We start from the raw sequence: 22,256 nt of genomic DNA, 5'->3' as shown, positions 1-22,256 counted from the left end.
ATTCAATAGAACTGAAATTATTTACCGACTTTTTTTTGTTAAAAGTCGGCATGGAAAACAATATCCAATCATTTGACAACATTTTGAAAAGGATTGTTGCTAGACTTCTGTGACTGGAATCGATTATTACAAAAGTTCACATCTTCCGGGTTATTAGAGAAAATGGACATAGTGGATGCGATAAAACACGGACTTTTTGACGTACAGGGGATGTCCCGGGGCACTGGATATAGAGCGGGCCCTGAGCACGTGAAGGGGGAGGAATCAAAGTGAAATGAGGGGCTGGGGCAGGGGGTGAGAGCACAGTCGATGGGTAGGGTGGTTATTGGAGTTTTGAAGGCAGATGTGGAGGTGACAGGGCAGAGGTTTTGGGGGAGTGAATTTGAGGGTGTGGCATGGTGGCTGAAGGAAAGGGTGCTGATTGAATGGAGGGAGTGGTGCGTTTATAATATGTGGACTGTAGCCTTGCTGTAATGTGCCCCTTTCGGGAGACAATGAACACAACTCACGACCCCTATTGTTTTCTGTGATCTAATTGAGGTGTTTCTAATGATGAAAGGATTCGATAGAGTTAGATACAGAGAAACTGTTTCCTCTCGTGTGGGAATCCAGAGCAAATGAGCACAATCTCAATATTTGAGCTTGGCCATTCAGGAGTGAAATCAGGGAGCAGTTTTTCACACAAAGAATAGTTGTAATCTGGCGCGCTCTCCCCAAGGGGCTGTGATTGCTGGAGACTGGGTGAAATTTTCAAGACTGAGATCGCTAGATTTTTGTTGGGTAAGGGTATCGAGATATGGAGCAAAGGTAGGTACAGATCAGCGATGATCGAATTGTACGGCGCAACAGGCTCGAGGGGCTGAATGGCCTCCTCCTGTACCTAATGTTCCACAATTATGGGAGGTACACTGAAGTATAGATTTCGAGCGAAGGATTAATCTTCCTGGTACTCGTATTCTATCTGGTCCCATTCTCTATTGGGAGCCAGGCAGAAGTGAGGCCAGTCAATCAGGTGGCGAGGCCCATGGAAACATCGGCCTTTACTGCCAGCGACAGCAAGTAAATTGGGTGGTTCATGTATTGAAGGGTGCCTTCAGCTGCTGGTTCCTGGTGCAAAGATGCCATCTCTCGTCAAGTTATGTACGGTAGCTAATCCAGAAGCCTGAACTAATAATCTGGAAAAGTTAGTTCAAACCCCACCACGGCAGCTGGGGAATTTAAATTCAGTTAATAAAAAAAAAATCTAGAATAAAAAGTTATTGCAGTAATGTGACTACTGGATTGTTGCAAAAACCCATCTGGTTCACTAATGTCCTTTAGGGAAGGAAACCTGCTGTCTTGGTCCAGATGTGACTCCAATACCCACAGCAATGTGGTTGACTCTTAACTGCCTTTTGAAAAGGTCTAGCAAGCGATTCAGTTAAGGGCAGTTAGAGATGGGCAATAAATGCTGGCCTTGCCAGCGACATCCACATCCTGTGAATGAATTTTTAAAGAAAGTTAACTGTTGTCCAACTGAGCTAACATGCAAGTGGAATGGAAGGTGACATTGAGCTGATTATTAAAGTCATCGGAGCCGTAGTTCATGCAGACAGTGCCACGGAGAGCTTGGGGGAAATGGGGGACATGAGGACTCCTTCATCCTGCATATGGTGTGCAGTCGATACACATCTTCTGCTGCTCAGGACTCCCTCCCCCAATGTGCTGCTTTGCTGCTCCAGAGTTCTGGTGATTTCACACTGTTGACTATACAGTGACCAACTAATCAGCAATACACTTTGACTCTTCAACCAAAGCGAGTAGTGAATTGGGGGAGGAGAAAGAGAGCGTGGCTTTTAATGCTCTTGCAAAATCATACCAGTATAATGGACAGCTCCTTAAAGCAAACCTTAAATCGCCTCTTTTTAAAAGTGAATGCCCAATTCCTGGCTCAAAGCCTTGATTGCTGGGAGGGTATATTGGGAAATGGTGCGTGCTCACTTAATGAACAAAAATCGCGAAGAGTACAAAACGGGTGGGCATGGATCCGCGCCTGGAGTGCACATTCGGAAAACCAGCCGTTTAATGACCCTCAACGTGTTCATTACTGCGAGACTGCCGTGTATGTCAAACCCGAAGGGTAGGGAGTATAGATGACACGCCAATGGTGAAGTCATTCGTGTGTCAAGTATGGGTTCGATCTGTGAATTGTCAAGATGTGCTATCGGAGCACGGTTGTCAGGTTTGCACACTGAAAACAGCTGGTGAATCCTGAATTGTACAGCATGGAAGGGGAGGCCATTTGGCCCATCGTGCCTTTGACGGCTCTTGGAAAGAGTTTTTCAATTAGTCCCGCTTCTCTGTTCTTTCCCCATAGCGCTGCAAAATTTTCCCTTTCAAGTACTTATCCAATTCACTTTTGAAAGTTATTATTGAATCTGCTTCCACCACCCTTTCAGGCAGTGCATCGCACATCACAATAACTTGCTGCGTAAAAAAAGTTTCCTTGGGTTGCCTCTGCTGCTTTTGCCAATCACCTTAAATCTGTAACCTCTAGTTACTGACCCTGCCACTGGAAACAGTTTCTCATTTAATTTTCAAAACCCTTCATTATTTTGAACAGCTTTATCAAATCTCCTCTTAACTTTATCAGCTGTGGCTCAGTGGGTAGCACACTTGTCTCTGAGTTAGAAGGTTGTGGGTTCAAGTCCCACTCTAGGGACTTGAGCACAAAAAATTCTAGGCTGACACTCCAGCGCAGTGTCGAGGGGAAGTGCTGCACTGTCGGACGTGCCGTCATTTCAAATGAGATGGGTAAAAGATCCCATGGCACTATTTCGAAGAGGAGCAGTGGAGTTACCCCTGGTGTCCTGGCCAATATTTATCCCTCAATCAACATAACTGAAACAGGTCATTATCACATTGCTGTTTGTGGGAGCTTGCTTGTGTGCAATTTGGCTGCTGCGTTTCTCACATTACAACAGTAACTACACGCCAAAAAAGAATTTCATGCATTGTAAAGCACTTTGGGATGTTGGGTGGCCATGAAAGGCACTATATAAATGCAAGCCTTTCTTTCCTTCTTTTTTCCTCTAAGGAGAACAACTCCCATTTCTCTAGTCTCTCCACGTAACTGAAGTCTTTCGTCCCTGGTACTATTCTCGTAAGTCTCTTCTGTACCCCTCGAAGACTTTGACATTCTTCTTAAAGTGTGATGCCCAGAATCGGCTACAATACTCAAGCTGAGGCCTAACCGGTGTTTTATAAAGGTTTAACATAACTTCCTAACTTTTGTGCTCTATGCCTCTATTTATAAAGCCAATGATCTGGTAAGCCTTTTTAAAGAACCATCTCAACTTACCCTGTCATCTTCAAAGACTTGTGTACATACACCCCCAGGTCTCTCTGTTCCTACACCCTCTTTAAAATTGTGCCATTTAGTTCATATTGGCTCTCCTCATTCTTCCTTCCAAAATATATCACTTCACATTTCACATGGCATGAATTTTCATCTGCCATGTTTCTGCCCCATTTCACAAGTCTGTCTATATCTTCCTGAAGTCTGTTACTATCCTTCTCACTATTTACTACATTTCCAAGTTTTGTGTCACCTGCAAACTTTGAAATTATGCCCCCAATACTAAATCCGGATCATTAATATATATCAAAAGAGCAGTGGTCCCAACACCGAGCCCTGGGGAACATCACTGTATACATCCCTCTCATCTGAAAAACAACTGTTCACCACTACTCTCTGCTTTTTGTCCCTTCGCCAATCTTCACCGCTGCGCCTTTAATCCCATGGGCTTTCATTTTGTTAACAAGTCTATTATGTGATGCTTTATCACTCGCCTTTTGAAAGTCTATATACAACATCAACTACACCACCCTCAGCATTGCTCTCCGTTACTTCAGCAACGCTCTCCATTACTTCATCAACGATCTCAATCAAATTAGTCAAACATGGTTTGCGTTCAACAAATCCGTATTTTTCCTTTAGTGCCCATTTGATATATTTCACTGCACTGAGGACTGCCTCTCCCGAATCAACAGATTGGGGCTGGAGCAAGCTGCTCAAGATTTGTTATGGATTTGCTTCAGCCCAGCACTGCATCATTAGTGACACAAGGAGCAGGCTTTCCACTCCCCTGTGTGTTGAGGGTGGTTGCAGGTGGGTTAATAGGTGTGTAAGGCCCGCGGTCAATACTTCTGGTACCAGGCCTCACTATACAAAAAGACATGCATTTATATAGCACCTTTCACGACCACCAATCATCTCAATGCGCTTTACAGCCAATGATGTACTTTTGAAGTGTAGTCACTGTTGGCCACCATCACTTGCTTAACCAGGGAATTGCTTTAGCACCATGGAAGTAAGCAGCTCTCCTTAAAACCCACAACTGGGGCCCTGTGTCATGGGTATTGTGGCAGGGAGGGATGGGTATAGTATCGGGGGGGGGTTGATGGAGGGGCTGTGTTTTGCTGGGGAGATGGGGATTGGAACGGGAGGAGACGGGAGCTTTGGAGGAGCTGGGCACTCAGGCTGGAGGAGAAGCAATAGAAGAAAGACTTGCATTTCTATAGCGCCTTTCATGACCACCAGATGTCTCAAAGCACTTTACAGCCAATGATGTACTTTTGGAGTGTAGTCACTGTTGTAATGTGGGAAACACGGCAGCCAATTTGGGCACAGCAAGCTCCCACAAACAGAAATGTTATAATGACCAGATAATTTGTTTTTTGTTATGTTGATTGAGGGATAAATATTGGCCCCAGGACACCGGCGGCTTTATAGTGAGGCCTGGCACCAGAAGTATTGACCGCGGGTCTCACACACCCATTAACCCACCTGCAACCACCCTCAACACAAAGGGGAGTGGAAAGCCTGCTTCTTGTGTCACTAATGATGCAGTGCTGGGCTGAAGCAAATCCACACAAATCTTTAACAGCTTGCTCCAGCCCCAATCTGTTGATTCGGGAGATGCAATCCTCAGAGCAGTGAAATATATAAAAGGGGCACTGAAGGAAAAATATGGATTAATAAATGAAAGCCAGCACGGATTTGTTGAACACAAACCATGTTTGACTAACTTGATTGAGATCTTATTCAAAATAGTGGCATGCAAATCTACCATGACGGGGCTTCGGTTTAACATCTCCGACAGTGCAGCACACCCTCATTACTGCACTGGGAGTGTCAGCTTAGAATTTTTGGTGCTCACGTCCCTGGAGTGGGACTTGAACCCACAACCTTCTAACTCAGAGGCTAGTGTGCCACCCACTGAGCCACAGCAGACACTGAATAGAGTGAAGGGCCTTTTTGTTCTGGGTGCTGTTTTGGAACTGTACCTGGGAAAGCGCTGCACTCTCTGGGAGCAGGAACACAGCGGCCCTCTGCATCATTACTGCCTGGTGGCTTTTTTTCTGTAGAGTAGGTTTAGTTTGAGGCGGAATTTTTTATTATTAAGACTCAGTCTCTGGAGATTAGCCTCGGCTCGGGCCTGCTGAACTGATTTTTACTGCGCAATAAAAGTCATGAGGCTGAGCAGCTTTAGTTCGAGCAGAATGAAAACTTGCGTTCATGTGAATCCCGCCGCGAACAATGGCTTTTACAGCTGAACATCATTTCACCTCGGCTCGCATCTAACATTTAAAAGGCCATAAAACCCCGAGTTGTACTTTGATGAAATTTGATTGTAATATATGGCATGAAATGGTATTTCGAGCAAACAAAGTCATCTCGCACAATACACATTGAGCTTAAACATACAGAATGGCAGACAATGCCCACCCCTCGCCCTAGTCGATCCAATCTTACAAAGTGAGCTAAATGTTACTTCAGAGGTTACCCTGAGCATGTGTTGGGCTCAGTGATTTGGCCTGAATGCAGTAGGTTGCCCCTCCTCCGCCTTGTGTTGTTCAGGCTCCCCAAGGCCTGCACCTTAATTTGCCTGCTTTAAACTGGTGCATCTTCAGCTTTAGTGGAATGCAGCTATTTAAGGCATCTAGAAATCAGCCTCATGAGGCACAGATACGATTTTTATCTGTTCATTTTTATTCTAATGTACCTTCATTTGCAAAATCTCTCTTCAATTATTGCATGGTATTAAAGAAACATTCTTTCCGATGTGGGTTTCCGAATTCAATCCATCCAATTTTTGTAGCAATTTATGGCATAAACGCAAACAAAATTCGGCTTAGTCACTTCAGTTGTAGCAAATAGATTGTAACAATTATGGAATATTTCCCCTTTCGATAATCAGTGACACCAATTCCTTCACAAGAGTATGGGGTTCATATCCTCACATCCTTCCCTGGAGTGACCCTTCACCCCCTGCCCTCACCCCTCCCGGGAGTGACCCTTCACCCCCTGACCCACTGCTCTCACCCCTCCCGGGAGTGACCCTTCACCCCTTGACCCACTGCCCTCACATTCCTCCCTGCAGTGACCCTTCACCCCCTGACCTCACACCATTCCCTGCAGTGACCCTTCACCCCCTGACCCACTGTCCTCACACCCCTCCCTGGAGTGACCCTTCACCCCCTGACTCACTGCCCTCACCCCTCCCGGGAGTGACCCTTCACCCCTTGACCCACTGCCCTCACATCCCTCCCTGCAGTGACCCTTCACCCCCTGACCCACTGCCCTCACACCATTCCCTGCAGCGACCCTTCACCCCCTGACCCACTGTCTTCACACCCCTCCCTGGAGTGACCTTTCACCCCCCCTGCCCTCACACCCCTCCCGGGAGTGACCCTTCACCCCCTGACCCATGCCCTCACCTCTCCCGGGAGTGACCCTTCACCCCCTGACCCACTGCCCTCACACCCCTCCCTGGAGTGACCCTTCACCCCCTGACCCACTGCCCTCACCCCTCCCGGGAGTGACCCTTCAGCCCCTGACCCACTGCCCTCACACCCCTCCCTGGAGTGACCCTTCACCCCTATACACTGCCCTCACACCATTCCCTGGAGTGACCCTTCACCCCCTGACCCACTGCTGACCCATTATTTTTTGAGGATTGATGATCTTGTGCTACAGTGGGGTTGGTTTGTAAATTAGTATATTCATGAACCAAGACATTATGAATCCAGTGTCAACTTTATTATGTATCTCTGTGTTTTATACATGTTATGTATAAAAATAATACATCCAGGTCTGCATTCAGAACCCAACCAGAGCTCAGTAAGTGGAAATCTATTTTTAGACGATTGATTTATTTTTGTCAGCATTCAAAGAAATCTTCCTTTAAAATATTTCCTTGAGGTAGCCCATTTTATTGTTGTTCTGAAAGAAGTTCAAAGAGTCCTAGAGACTGAGGATTAATATTCCTGCCATATTGTTCAGTATTATTCAGTGTCCATTTCTGGAAGTATATTTATTATGGGGGGAGGGGGATAGATTAAGCTCCTTTGACCCCTCTAATGCCTCAGTGAATTTACTCAGTGAATAGCAGATCCACCAAACCCAGGATAGACCCCTGGTCTGTGCTGAGTTAACAGATCTCCATCACTGCCTCACTGCCCTAGGGCGAGTAAGGGGTTAATATCGACTAGGGAACCTGCTCCTGATCATGATCCAGTTGGTAAATGCATGTGTGTGTGTGTGTGTGTGTGTGTGCGCACTCATGTCAGCCGAGGACAGGTTCGGGCTCATTTATGATGCTTTCCACAGTTGAATACCCCACTGGCACATTCTGGCAATGCGCTCCCATAAATAACTGAGTGAGGCATCAGAGGGGAATCAGCACCCATGGGAACCCTCTCCCAGCACGAGTTGACAATTTCAGGAGAGATGCGGGATGATTGTGGTGAGAGATATGGAAAGATTATCTTTTTGGCACTGTGGAAAGCTGTCGATGTTGAGTGGTTCCTTATAGCATTTAAAGGCAGGGTGGGGGGTTCTGGGTACATTCCTTAAAGGGGAGGGAGCTCTGCCTTCATTCCTTAAAGGGGAGGGGCTCTGGGTACATCACCAGGGAGTGAAGAGCTGCGTGCCATTTACATCATGCCCATGATACTTGGTGACAGGAACGCAGTTTACATTGTGCATTTGACAAATTTTAAATAAAATATTTGGCCAACCATTTTTCACAAAGACCGTGTCCCTTTAATACACGGTAAGCACTTATTAAACAGTGAAGAGCATCATCTCCAATACAGTATCAAAGGAATATTGTGATATTGAAATCTTGTGTTCTTGTAATTATTATCATACCTGTACTTGAAGTTCTTTCCCATTTTGTATGATAACCTAAGCTGTACGAGCGTTGTAATGTTGATGTACGTTACTGCTATTTATTTACAGATTATATATATATATACACACATTTGTACCCCTGCTTTGTATAATTCAATGTTTGTTGCTATCCATCTACTTTGCCTTACTATTTCTACAAAACGTCAGGGTGCAACAAGTTATTAATTGATGGGTCAATATTTATGATCGTTACTATCACTGGGATGGGGATGGGGGAGGTGACCACTTGCTTCAAACTGACCAGGAGCAAGGAGCAAAGCCCTTGATACTGTTGACAAGCCAAGGTAGTGGGAGGCTTGTTTGGAGGGAATCACGACAACATAAAGGGAAGGTGTAAAAGTTCTTCCAAGATATGAACAATGACGGACAGGTCAAGACCACCTGGCCCATCGATCCTGTCCACACAATTGCGATATCTCATGTATCACAACATATACCCTCGACCCCACCCGAAACCCTGTGATTTTACCCGTAACTTTCCAACTGCATCAAAGGATGTATGCCCTCCACAGCCTGGTGGGGACCTGCACTTTTTATGAAGCAATCAGATTTGATTCCCAGGGGTGTGCTGGGTGAGCTGATCTCAGTGGGTCTGTCCAAGGGTGCTACCAGGAGGGAGAAAAATGAGCCAAAGTTCCCGCTTTGGATTGTTGCCCAGTGTTGGAAAGGACAAGCGTGAGCATGGCCGTGACGGTCTCCACAGTCGACTAACGTGCCCGCGTTCCCTCTCTGGCTTTGCAGATGAAGAATGGCCGGATTACTAGAGAGATATTGGTGCCTGTGGGGCCAAATCCCAGCACAGATCAACAAATTCAGGGGGGGGGGAGGGAAAGAGAGGGAGGGAGGGAAAGATTAAAAGAAAATGGATATTGTTGCACCCTAATGGAATGTTTTAGTGCTAAGACAGAGTGTAATGTTCTTGGCCGATAATATTGCTTGTCTGGAAAGCTGAAACTCAACTAAATCTGTTGGACTTTTAACTTGATTCCGCTATCGTTGATTAAAGCTCTGAGAACTGATTTCTCACGGTTTCTTGCAGAACATGAGCTTGTTTTCAGCACTTTACATCTACAGGAGTTATCAAAATAGAGCGAGTCCCAAAAAACATGCCCACACGCACACAGACACACCCATACAGACACCACACAACAACTGAGCTGTTTTTTCACCATCATTTTTGATCCCCAAATTTTCAGCCCACTCTCCCTGTCTCAGAGACGTTGCCTCCTCCCTGCGGCACACTGGTCACCCTCCAGTACCTCGCCGTTGGCCACAAGCTATTTGACTATGGTCGGCATCGCAGCCAGGTCCTCTCTTCACTCCAGGTCCACAAGTGTGCTTGCCAGGAGGCCTCAGAATGCGAACCATAGCTGATTTGCCCCCTGCCATAAACCAGGGGTATTGAGGCCGATTCTAGCCCCACTGACACATCATCTAACTCCATACACACTGGGTATCGAGCCTGGGATCTCCCCACTCACTGCTTTCACCAGCTGAACTATCGGCGTTATCCAGAACGAAACATTTCTGATACAAGAATTCCTTGAAATCTAAATTCCTCTACATATAAGGAAATGTGAGATCAATTCATTTTGGACCTAATAAAGACAGATCAGAGTATTTTAAAACTGAAGAGAAGCTGGGAACTGTGGAGAGAGGTTTAGGGGTCAGAGTACAGAAATCACTATGGACAGCTATCTAAAAAAAATTATCAGAAAAACTAATGTAATGTTGGCCTTTATCTCCAGAGAGTTGGAATACAAAGAGGTGGAAGCTTTGCTGTAGTTATATAAAGCTCTGGTTAGACCACATCTGGAGCACAGCATTCAGTTCTGGGCACCACACCTCGGGATGGATACACTGGTCTCGGCGGGGCTACAGCACAGATCCAACTGAATGATACAGGGGTTAGAAGGATTAAATAGACTGGGCTTGTTTTAGCCTTGAGTGTGGAAGATCTAATTGAGGTGTTTTAAGATGATGAAAGGATTTGATAAGGTAGATGGGGACAAAGTATTTCCTCTGGTGGGGGGAGTCTAGAAGAAGGGGGCATAACCATAAAGTTGGAGCTAGGCTGTTCAGGGGTGATGTCAGGAAGCACTTCTTCACACAAAGGGTCGTGGAAATCTGGAAGTCACGAGGCCAATTGAAAATTTCAAAATTGAGACAGACTTTTTTTTTTACGTAAGGGTGCAAGGGACATGGAACCGAGATGGGCAGATGGATTTAAGATACAGATCAGCCATGATCTATTTGAATGACCGAACAAGCCCGAGGGGCTGAATGGCGCTGTCTTTCTTTGTATCTAAATCCAGTTGCAACTAATGAGCCTAAATACCTGGAGCTTGCCGGAATCCCTCCCGGCCGAACCCAAACACCAGGTGTGAATGTAAAGACTACGCCGTGTCACATCTGTTCCTGTTAATACGTTTAAACACTCCCTGGGGCACAGCTGCACTGTTGGTTAGAGTGCACTGTACCCAGCTGTGATATTAAGTGTGCCAGGTGTGGGATAGGCCTGGGCCCAGCTGTGATGTGAAGTGTGCCAGGTATGGGATAGGCCTGGTTCCAGCTGTGATGTGAAGTGTGCCAGGTGTGGGATAGGCCTGGGCCCAGCTGTGATGTGAAGTGTGCCAGGTATGGGATAGGCCTGGTTCCAGCTGTGATGTCACAGCCCTCTTTTTCCTCTAAAAGACTGTGAGGTAACTTTAGATCTATCCCTGGCGGAGCATATCGCCTGCTCGTTGTAGCACCTGCTCGATTTGCATCCCACTGATTTCAAAGTGGTGAAAATCAGGGCCGATTCTGCAATGGGCCTGATTACCACCCAGAGAGACAAGATGCAAATGTGTCCTTTATATTGATCCTCTAACTTTCCTTCTAATTTCCTCCCTTTCCACTTCTGAAAGCAGCAACTGGTGCTGTCGGCGCAATGCAATGTGCGAGGCCTCCCCCTCACCTCATCCGAGCGGTTGAGACATTGAGTTATTAGCCAGCTCAGCAACCACAGTGACCTTCACATCACAGCTGGAACCAGGCCTATCCCATACCTGGCACACTTCACATCACAGCTGGGCCCCAGGCCCATCCCACACCTGGCACACTTCACATCACAGCTGGGCCCAGGCCTATCCCACACCTGGCACACTTCACATCACAGCTAGGCCCCAGGCCTATCCCACACCTGGCTCACTTCTAGCAGGGATTTTGGTTAGCAACCAAGAGCAGGAACTCTGGTTAGACTTCTCCCCCCACTCCTAAACCCGAAGATGTTGGTGCCTTTAGTGTTACTTTAGCTGAGATCAGACCAGCCAATAAAGCTGGCACCTTCCTGGCCTGTGCGGCTCAGTTCACCACCAATGACCCATCAGGGGAATGGACAATCAAAATTAGAAAGTGAGGACAACTGGACTGGTAGAGGGAGAGAGTTTGGAGCAGGGAGGTTTGGTCTCGAGAAAGTTCTTTGAGCAATCCTTACATGCAAAACAATAGAATTGTAACCAAACTGAGAGATTTCTAACACAAGCAAGAAAAATTGCAAAGTACAAACCAGAATTGTGCATATATATGTGTATATTTTATTTATAATCCTAATCACAGTTTCAAGGGAGACCTCATCTAGTGGAAAGTGTTCTTTGAAATTGAAATGACTTAAAAATAGTTTCTGTCAATCATAAACCAAGAAGATGAAGAATTTCACTTCATAATTTTGTCAGTTTGAGTAATAAATTCTCCAATTTCCATACTTAAACAACTTTTAAATTATCTTCATTCAGACTTTCACAGTTATCTGGTCGATGCTCTGCCCCTCAGCAGATTTGTTTTCTCCCCCACCCATTGGACACTCATTAATTTGGCTCCTCCCTCGGGTGCTTTCTGCGTGCTTCAGATCACTGACCATCGGCCAGTGTTTTGCCTTGCGTGTGAATAAGGTCTCTGTGGAACCCCCACTCCAGCAGGAGTTAGCGCCTTTGAGAGGAGATATGAGGAAGTGAGAGAGAAGGGGGCAGGGCGAGAGGACAAATAAAAGGGAACGGATGGGAGCAGAGATATCTGATGAGGATAAAGGAAAATCTGCACTTTTTCCCAACCAGTTTCTTTCCTTCTCAAGGAAGGTGCTTCTCTAATCACTCGGGTAACGTGTGGTGTGCTGACAGAGGCAAGTTAAGATATTGGAACAACAAAGATCTGTCGTCTTGTTCAACAGAGATCGCACTGTTGCTTGAAATGCCCAAGGTCATCAATGAATGCTAACACCCAATAATCTACGGCACGCTGTTCGACAAGAAGGGGTTTTGAGTCAGTGATGACAGACCTATTAGTATGTTAGACCCATCTGCTTACTGCTGCGATCAATTCTCCATTACACCCAATGTAAATTCTCGATCTTCAAAAGGAAAATTGGGAGCAAATTATAACTTAAGTAGCTGTGTGGACAGAGGGCAAGGGCAGAAGGAAGAGAGATGGTATGGTTGGGCATAAAAAGCTGGGCAAGAGATAAATTCAAGTCATGGAGTCTAAGCTTGGGGCTTATATATACACTGTAATCATCCCAACGATACACAATTCAAAGGGTGATAGAGGCAGAAATCCTCACCACATTTAAAAAATACTTGGATGTGCACTTAAAGTGCTGTAACCTACAGTGCTACAAACCAAGAGCTGGAAAGTGGGATTTGGCTGGATAGCTCTTGGTCGGCACGGAAACGATGGGCCGAAATGGCCTCCTTCCGTGCTGTAAATTTCTATGATTCTATGAATCCCTGACTAACACATATCTGAAATTTACTCCTGAACTGTTTGATGTAACCAAACATCTAAGCATCTTGTTGGCTCTTTGCATTGCAATTGGATGTAATCAAATGAGTCGTGCCCAAATTGGGCAACCCATTGTGATGATGAAAATATTAGTGCAGTGCTAATACTCTGCCACTATGTGTCAGCAGCACATGGAAAAAACACGTAATGCTATCTATCACATTTGGGAAATGTGTTAAATACATTGGGGACTTTCCTGTCTGCTGGCTGAAAGGGCCCTACATGAAATATGTTTGAGCAGTGTCGATCCACATGGGTTCACACACAAAACTGAGTGAAAGAAAAGAAAGATTTGCATTTATATAGTGCCTTTCACGACCTCGATGCCCCAAAGCTATTTACAGCCATTGAAGCACTTTTGAAGTGTGCCACAGTGACAGTTAGAAAATTGGAATTCTGGAAATAAAAATCTGTTATCAGTAAAAGTGACTGTCGGATTATCAAAAAAACCCAACTGGTTCACTGATGTCCTTTAGGGAAGCAAACCTGCCAAACCTTACCCTGCCTGGCTTGTACGTGACTCGCATCCTACACCTAAATGCTTAACTCTTAACTTCCCTCTGAAGGGGGCCTAGCAAGCCACTCTGTTGTATCTAAACCGCTATCAGTGGTTCAGGAAGAAGGCCCACCATCACCTCAGATAAAGTTTCTGATTTAGCCCTCCCACTGCAGAGCTTTACATGATAGCAGTGCATTTTGGGGAATTCAGGTGTGCAGTTGTAATGGTCAAACATTGAGCTGCACCAATAGCGGAGTTGATAAATGTAACGTGCCGTACAGACTGCTAGGCCCCCGATTCGGTCAGTGTTGAGTTCGCTGATCTCGGCCAAGGCAGCATTGGGGGCTTTAGTGCCCCTGGGTAGGAATGGGTTAATCATTGTCCCTGATTATCCAGTGACAATTGCTGGAAAGAGTGCATCTGAACACCAGGTAACAACAACAATTTTATTTACATCGTGCCTTTAATATAGTAAAACGTCCCAAGAAGCTTCACAGGAGCGTTATCAAACAAAATTTGAGACTGAGCCACATAAGGAGATATTAGGACAGATGACCAAAAATGTGATCAAAGAGGTTGGTTTTAAGGAGCACCTTAAAGAAGGAAATAGAGGCGGAGCGATTTAGAGAGAGAGCTCCAGAGCTTGAGGCCTAGGCAACTAAAGGCACGGCCACCAATGGTGGAGCGATTAAAATCGGGGATGCTCAAGAGGTCAGAATTGGAGGAGTGCAGATAGTCAATGACAGGATCGTCTGGTTGTAATTCCTTCCATAGTTGAACAGCTTCTACATTTGTACATGACAATTGGCCACCTGGCCCAGTCTTCAACGGTTAATGAACAACTCTTGAACTCTACCCCAATGTGAGTTCACACCTACAGGAGAGAAGGGGCAGAAATTGAACTCCAGTTTTTATTTAATCACTTCACCCACTAAATTCTGTGCTCAATGCTTCCCACACTATTTCCTGACCCATGCTTAAAGCCTTCTGGGAGAACTTTCTTTATGGGGGATGATGTTAGTCGGTTTTCTATTTCCATTTATTTTCCTTCCTCTCCTTTCTCTGTCATCCTCTGAAGTAAAAACATTCAATTCCAATTGAATGTATTTTTTTTTAAACGAGTGAGCCATTTTTTAAAAAACTAGTCGTAGGAATTAAAAATAGTCCAGATTTCTGTGAATATGCATCATCGTGTTGAACACAGATGCTTAGTAATTAGCAAAAGATGAATGTGTGATTGGGGATAGGAGCAGAGCCCTGGCTGGCTCACGTTATTGGCCCTCTCTACGCTCTGAGCTGGGTCTTTGAAGTACTATCACTCTTGTGGTTGTAATGTATGCACCTGTGAGTGTGCTCACACGTTTGTAGAGCTATTGATACAGGGCCTTAGTGAGGCCTCACCTAGAATAATGTATTTAGTTTTGGCCTCCTAATCTGAGGAAGGATGTTCTTGCTATTGAGGGAGTGCAGTGAAGGTTCACCAGACTGATTCCCGGGATGGCAAGACTGACATATGAGGAGAGACTGGATCGACTGGGCCTGTATTCACTGGAGTTTAGAAGGATGAGAGGGGATCTCGTAGAAACATATAAAATTCTGACGGGACTGGACAGGTTAGATGCAGGAAGAATGTTCCCGATGTTGTGGAAGTCCAGAACCAGGGGACATAGTCTAAGGATAAGGGGTAAGCCATTTAGGACTGAGATGAGGAGAAACTTCTTCACTCAGAGAGTTGTTAACCTGTGGAATTCCCGACTGCAGAGAGTTGTTGATGCCAGTTCACTGGATATATTCAAGGGGGAGTTAGATATGGTCCTTGTGGCTAAAGGGATCAAGGGGTATGGAGAGAAAGCAGGAAAGGGGTACTGAGGTGAATGATCAGCCATGATCTTATTGAATGGTGGTGCAGGCTCGAAGGGCTGAATGGCCTATTCCCGCACCTTTTTTCTATGTTTCTATGTATAATTTGTGTTTTTGGTGCCCTCAAAATAAAAAAGGGGCACTTGAAAAGGGGGTCACACTCCTCCCTTTAATCAGGGGGCACTTGATTGTTTCGACACAAAATAGTTGAAGAGCTGTTAAGTTGTGAGTGGCTTAGCCAGTCATGTGATGTTCACAAGACTCAATAAAACCCCAACCAGTAAAAAAAAATGATTAAGAAAGGGAAGATAGACTATGAAAGTAAACTAGCACAAAATATAAAAACAGTTAGCAAGAGATTCTATAGGTATATAAAAAGGAAAAGGGTGGCTAAAGTAAATGTTGGTCCCTTAGAGGACGAGACCGGGGAATTAGTAATGGGGAACATGGAGATGGCAGAAACTCTGAACAAATATTTTGTATCAGTCTTTACGGTAGAGGACACTAACAATATTCTGACAGTGGATAGTCTAGGGGCTATAGGGAGGGAGGAACTTAACACAATCACAATCACTAAGGAGGTGGTACTCAGTAAGATACTGGGACTAAAGGCAGATAAATCCCCTGGACCTGATGGCTTGCATCCTAAGGTCTTAAGAGAAGTAGTGGCAGGGATAGTGGATGCATTGGTTGTAATTTACCAAAATTCCCTGGATTCTGGGGAGGTCCCAGCAGATTGGAAAACTGCAAATATAATGCCCCTATTTAAAAAAGGAGTCAGACAAAAAGCAGAGAGGTGTTTCCACTGATGGGGGAGACTAGAACTAGAGGGCATGATCTTAGAATAAGGGGCCGCCCATTTAAAACAGAGATGAAGAGGAATTCCTTCTCTCTGAGGGTTGTAAATCTGTGGAATTCGCTGCCTCAGAGCATTGTGGAAGCTGGGACATTGAATAAATTTAAGACAGAAATAGACAGTGTCTTAAACGATAAGGGGATAAAGGGTTATGGGAAGCGGGCGGGAAAGTGGAGCTGAGTCCATGATAAGATCAGCCATGATCTTATTAAATGGTGGAGCAGGCTCGAGGGGCTGTATGGCCTACTCCTGCTCCCATTTCTTATGTTCTTATGTTCTTACGATCTACGATGAGGCAGGTGGTTGTGAGCCTGGTGGATGAACTTAATGTACAGAGCAATTATTAAACCTTTGCGAATAAACCAACTAGTTCTTAATAGCAATAAGTTGCTATGAATTCTTAAGCAAAGAACCCATGAAGCAAATACATTACAGTGGTGAAAATGAGGGAGAGGCGGGGGGGGGGGGGGTGAGGTGGGGGAGAGGGAAACAGTACTACAAGACAGCCCCATACCGCCCAATCGCAATTTCTTCATGTGTGAACCTCCACGGTTAGTGTTGGCAGGCTGGTCGACCTTAGGGTGCATCATGGCTGAACCCAGTCCTCTCCTCCCTTGGCATCCACTTGCAAGCAGTTCACAGCAGTTGTCGCGGGGAAGCCTGCGTGATTTCACCCCACGGGCACTGAGGCCAATTATTGCACCTCTACTCATGTCCTGGCTGAGATCAACGAACTCAGCACAGACTGAAAGTTGGTCTGTATGGCTTAATGCTTCACCAAAGGATGTCTATTAGGGAAGCTAACGATGTTTCTATTAGTAAGGGATTCTTTCTTCTTTTTGCTCATGTGCATGTCTTTCATTCCCTTCCCTCGATTTACCTGATGCTCAATGCATATCACCGTGCCTGTCACTTCCTGGAAACGGTGTCCCGGCAAAATCAGTTCAACCCCAGAATGTTATTTCGTAGATTGTGCACGTTCTTGAGTTGACAGTGAGTTTTATTGTCCTCGAAACTAAAACCAACACCTCTAAAACAATACTCCGATCATTATCACATTATTGTTTGTGGGAGCTTGCTGTGCGCAAATTGGTTGCTGCGTTTCCTACATTACAACAGTGACTACACACCAAAAGTCTGTAAAGTGCTTTGGCTCGTGAAGGGCGCTATATAAATGCAAGTCCTCATTTCTAAAATAATAGACTGGGGTTGAACAAAATCAATGCAGGCAACTTAACTTCTTGCTTTTGATGGTAGCCAAGCCTGCTATGAATTTTTGTTTCTTACAAAATTACTGTTGATGCATTTTGCATTTTTACAGCACCACGGTTAGGTTTGGTCCTTTAGTTGAAAATAAATAGCCGGGGGTTCCCACTTCTTTATACCCTAATGCGGGAGAATTACGTTTGGTTGGAAGGTGTCGGGGGTCCACGGAGACCTGCACAGAATCTCTTGAGGGAATCCTCATGAACTCATAATGGTCCCTGAGCGTGGCGGCACATCAGGCGTTCCTCAGTCAGGTCAGCAATTGGGTCTTCCTCGACTGCCCCTGGAGCAGCACCAGTGGCTCGCTGTGTGGGATAGCAAGGATTCCATTCAAATATAAAAACAGAAAATGCTGGAAATCTCAGCGGGTCAGGCAGCATCTGTGGAGAGGAAGCGGAGCTAACGTTTCGGGTCAACAACCCTTCGTCAGAACTGGAGAGTGTTCGAAAAGAAGCAGTGAAAGGCGGTGGGAAAGAGAGAACAAAAGGGAAGGTCTGTGATCGGGTGGAAGGCAGGAGAGATTAGAGAGACAAAAAGGATGATGGGCCGAATTGAAATGGTGTTGGTCGGAGTTAGAAAAAGATTAGTCTAGCTAGGGTGTGAATGGCGGGATAATGACCAGCTGCCATTGGAGATAAAGAGAAAAAAATTGTATTCGAATGTGTTCGGCTTCGGTTGGTCTCTTCTCTTCCCTGTGACTAATACAGCTTTTAGATGTACTCTCCTATTAAAATCTGGGCTGGTTGTCCCAAAAATTTACGCGCACCTGGCAACAGACTGACCTTGCTGCTTCTTCTGACTGTTTTCATTTGTTTCCTCTGCATTCTTTAATGGGAAATGTAGGTCTCTGGAAAGGTAAGGTGGCAACTGAAAGCCTGGCATGCCTTTGAGTAACACCGAATGACATGAATGCCCCTTACAGCATTTGCTTAACCTTTCTACTTCATGGAATGAGCCCAACACAAACTCTCTCCATTTCAGAACAATCTCCATTTCCTTTCCCAGTTTCATATAACCCACCCACCCGCTGATGACTCTTCCTGCTAACTAACCGCCGACTCGCATCATCCCTTTTCCAGCCCAAAGGTTCCGAGTGTATCCTTGAACCCGCTGACTAATATTTGTTGCTACTTTGCATCTGAGTTGACCGGCAGTGCCAATGATTAAGTGGCCCGACTGGACAATAGGGAACCAAGGCTCCAGTTACACTATGAGAATGGAAATCTTGGTCATCCGAGCGACCATTGAGAGTAGTCGCATTTGGCCACAGCTGCAGGTTCACCCTGGGCTGGAAAAGGATATTTCACAAAATGCCATTCCCCGTTTGATCAAATGCTGTCACCCCTTTCCTTGATAGTGAAACCTGTCACTCCATGAGCTGCTCGCTTTCATTTCCATGATTCCTTCCTACCTTGAAACGTTTTGAATTGGAATTGTAACCCACTGTTGTAAATGGAGTGGGATGTGAGATTGGTTAGCATGGATGATGTGTGCCCCTTGCATTATAGATACCATGTATTGGAGTATGCCTTATTGGAATTGCTTCTCTGTTCAGTCATGTGGTGACTCTGGTAATGCATACGTTTGCTAGTATGTATATTGATCCTGCTGGGAGACAATCGTTTTACAGTGTGTTCTACTCTTGCACCTTTATTAAATGTTATCTTCCTTTCCAGTGACACAGAGGACCATAAACCACTCAAAGGGAGCCGGACGCCTTCCGATGGGACGGTTAAGAAGGGTGTGAGTGACGACAGCTTGGTTGACTACGGCGAAGGCGGGGAAGGGCAGTTCAACGAAGACGGCTCCTTTATTGGACAGTACAGCGGGAAGAAGGAAAAGGAGACAGTGGAGGGTAACGAAAGCTCCGAGGCCCCGTCCCCGGTCAATGCCATGAACTCCTTTGTCTAATGCGCGGGGGGAGGGGGGGGGGGGGGGAGAGACAACGTGGGACCATCCAACGCCCATGCACCAATAAATCGTAGAGTTTATCCATTCACACTTATCTCCTGACTTGTCATTACATGCACGTTAAGAAATAAAGGAATGATGGGAAGCGAGTGCCTAAAGGTCCTGAGTGTATAGATGAACAACACAGTGAAAGCATGAGAGAGAGAAAACCTTTAACGTGAGCTTTGGGGAATGTAGCTAAGTAGAGAGGGATTTGGAAATTATTGTACACTAAACCGGAACAGAAGTTCATCTCCTGTGTATATATAGAGTTGGACTTGGCACGTTATATGTTGGGTTCACTTCGTGTCCTATTGGTTCGCGCTAACATAGTGCATGAGAACAACATGTATCTCACTGCCACCTAAGATAGATGAGTGTGTGCTGTGATGACAGTGGTCTGTATAATATTTGTTTATAAAGTGCACAGTGCAGTGACTGAAAATGAATCTCGTTTTGTCGTCTGTGTTCGATTGTTATTCTAGAGCTCAGCAATGTATGTGGGGACATTGCTGTGAAGATGGTAATGACCTTTTTTCTTTGAATGTATAACAACTGTGTTGTGTCTCCTTTTTTTGCAAGACAGCAGAAAAAATGGGAGGGGAGGTGATTGTATTGCATCCCAGTGAAAGGTTTGAAGTGGAAAGTGTTGGGATGGTGATCGAGCCCCTGGTTTGTACCATAACGTTGTAGTTCTTTTTCTTTCAAGGGAGAAAACAAGAGGGGAGTATTTTATCCAATTATTACAGAACGAAGACGTTCATGTATCACCACACTGACGGGCACAAATCACACACTTTCGATATAAGCACACTAAAACTCTCGAAGCCTTACACGCCTTTTTTTGTAAATTAAACCTAGCCACACGTTCCACAGACATTTTAACACAACGGCGTGACACACGACAGTTTAATACAACGCCTGCTGGCCATTTCTACTCGTTATTACTGTTAGTTTTACAGCCTTTTAATAAGATCAAATTGAAAAGAAATTTGACAGACGTGGCCTCTCGTTTTAATCTCACAATCATGTTTTTTGTTATGACTGATTTGGACTAACCAAATACACAACCTTTTCAGGGCGTTAGTCAAGAAAGACAAGGGATAAAACAAATTGGGATTACAAACTCTTGGTTGCAAGAATGTTGTTTGTTTGCCATTGATTTTTTTTTCATAACTTGCATCAAGTTTAATTAAGCTTTTTGTTGTTGTTGTAGATATTGTGTTGTATTTTGTAAATATACTTTGACTTGTCGATGCCACAGGCTTCTCGATTGCTCCAGTGCGCCTCGGTTTGTATTGTTTATGAAGTGATATGTCACCAATCGAGTGCGTGGGATTTACTGGTTAGGGTTGCCAACCCCTCCCAGATTGCCCTGGAGTCTCCAGGAATTAAAGGCTAATCTCCTGGACTTTACTGCGAGCGACCCTGCAGAAAAATCTTAAGAGGTCACATTAAATAAATATGTGTTTTCTTCATTTTCTTTGAATGCTTTTAGTTTATTAGTTCTAAAAAAAAATATTGGAGATGGAAAAAAAGGCTGTTTCACTGGGTGGGGCAATTGGAGGCAGGTGACCATGTGACGAAACCTCCAGGAATGCATCTAACCAGAGTTGGCAACTCTATTTACTGAACAGGTTTTTTTGTCTCTCACTGTATTTTATGCTGCCGATTTGTAAAGCTGCAATCTCACTGGCTGTGATAGTAATCTGTTTCTAACTAACCGGGACATCTCACTTTCAATATTTCAGTGTGCTCCTCCAGTCACAGCTGACTGCGCAGGAGAGGCTATTTTGACACCCTGTTCGAAATTAACTCTGTTTGCAAAATGCCTCTTTAGAAATCAATTTTTTTGGAGCCATCAATATTTTTCCTCTCGCAATTTACTTATGAGATAGGGCCGGAACCAGAATGCAGTCCGTGGGACTTTTTATTCTCGGCAGATTCAACTTGCTAATGGGTTTCCTTGGAAAGAATTGTTAATGGGGCTGGAGTTAATTTCGAGCGCTGGTGATATGGATGTGAGATTTCCCTTTGCACGAGATGGCGTGCAGTTGGACAGAAAGCTTCCTGCTATGCATCGCTGTTCTGTATCACCATTAAGAGCTTACTGATTTTGTATCGGAAAAAAGGAGCAAATGGGAAAATAAATGTGCTTTAGACTTTCAAACACTTGGCTTTTGATAATATTTAGTTCTGAGACGACCAACACTTGAGCTGTTTCATGAACATTTATATAACGCCTTTCTCGACCTCAGGACTTTCCAAAGCGCTTTACAGCCAATGAAGTACTTTTTGAAGTGTGGTTGATGATGTAATGTGGGAAACGCGGCAGCCAATTTGTGCACAGCAAGCTCCCGCAAGCAGCAATGCGATGATGACCAGATATTCAGTTTTAGTGATGTTGGTTGAGAGACAAATATTTGCCAGCTCAACAGGGAGAACTCCCCTGCTCTTCTTCCAAATAGTACCATGGGATCTTTTACGCCTGTAATGTATTTGCTTCATGGGTTCTTTGCTTAAGAATTCATAGCAACACATTGCTATTAAGAACCATTTGGTGTATTAGCCAAGGTTTAACAATCACACTACACATTACCAGTTCATCCACTAGGCTCACAACTGCATACATAGAAACATAGAAAATAGGTGCAGGAGTAGGCCATTCAGCCCTTCGAACCTGCACTGCCATTCAATAAGATCATGGCTGATCATTCCCTCAGTACCCCTTTCCTGCTTTCTCTCCATACCCCTTTAGCCGTAAGGGC

At 44.9% G+C, this 22,256-nt stretch overlaps 1 protein-coding gene across 11 annotated transcripts in view; it reads left to right on the top strand.

Annotated features, from left to right (window-relative positions):
* The window catches only part of nrcama (neuronal cell adhesion molecule a), a 403,020-nt gene extending 381,362 nt beyond the window's left edge, over positions 1–21,658 (top strand). For all 11 annotated transcript variants that reach the window (XM_070900654.1, XM_070900650.1, XM_070900653.1 and 8 more), the window contains one exon: positions 19,215–21,658. In XM_070900654.1, the coding sequence (XP_070756755.1) occupies positions 19,215–19,449 (235 nt within the window). In that variant the 3' untranslated portion in view covers positions 19,450–21,658. The remainder of the gene's footprint in view (positions 1–19,214) is intronic.
* The last annotated feature ends 598 nt before the right edge of the window (positions 21,659–22,256 follow it).

Source organism: Pristiophorus japonicus, chromosome 15, assembly GCF_044704955.1.
Source record: "Pristiophorus japonicus isolate sPriJap1 chromosome 15, sPriJap1.hap1, whole genome shotgun sequence".
Classification (NCBI taxonomy): domain Eukaryota; kingdom Metazoa; phylum Chordata; class Chondrichthyes; family Pristiophoridae; genus Pristiophorus; species Pristiophorus japonicus.
Note: the sequence above shows the minus strand (reverse complement) of the source record. Positions and strands in the feature narration are given on the sequence as shown.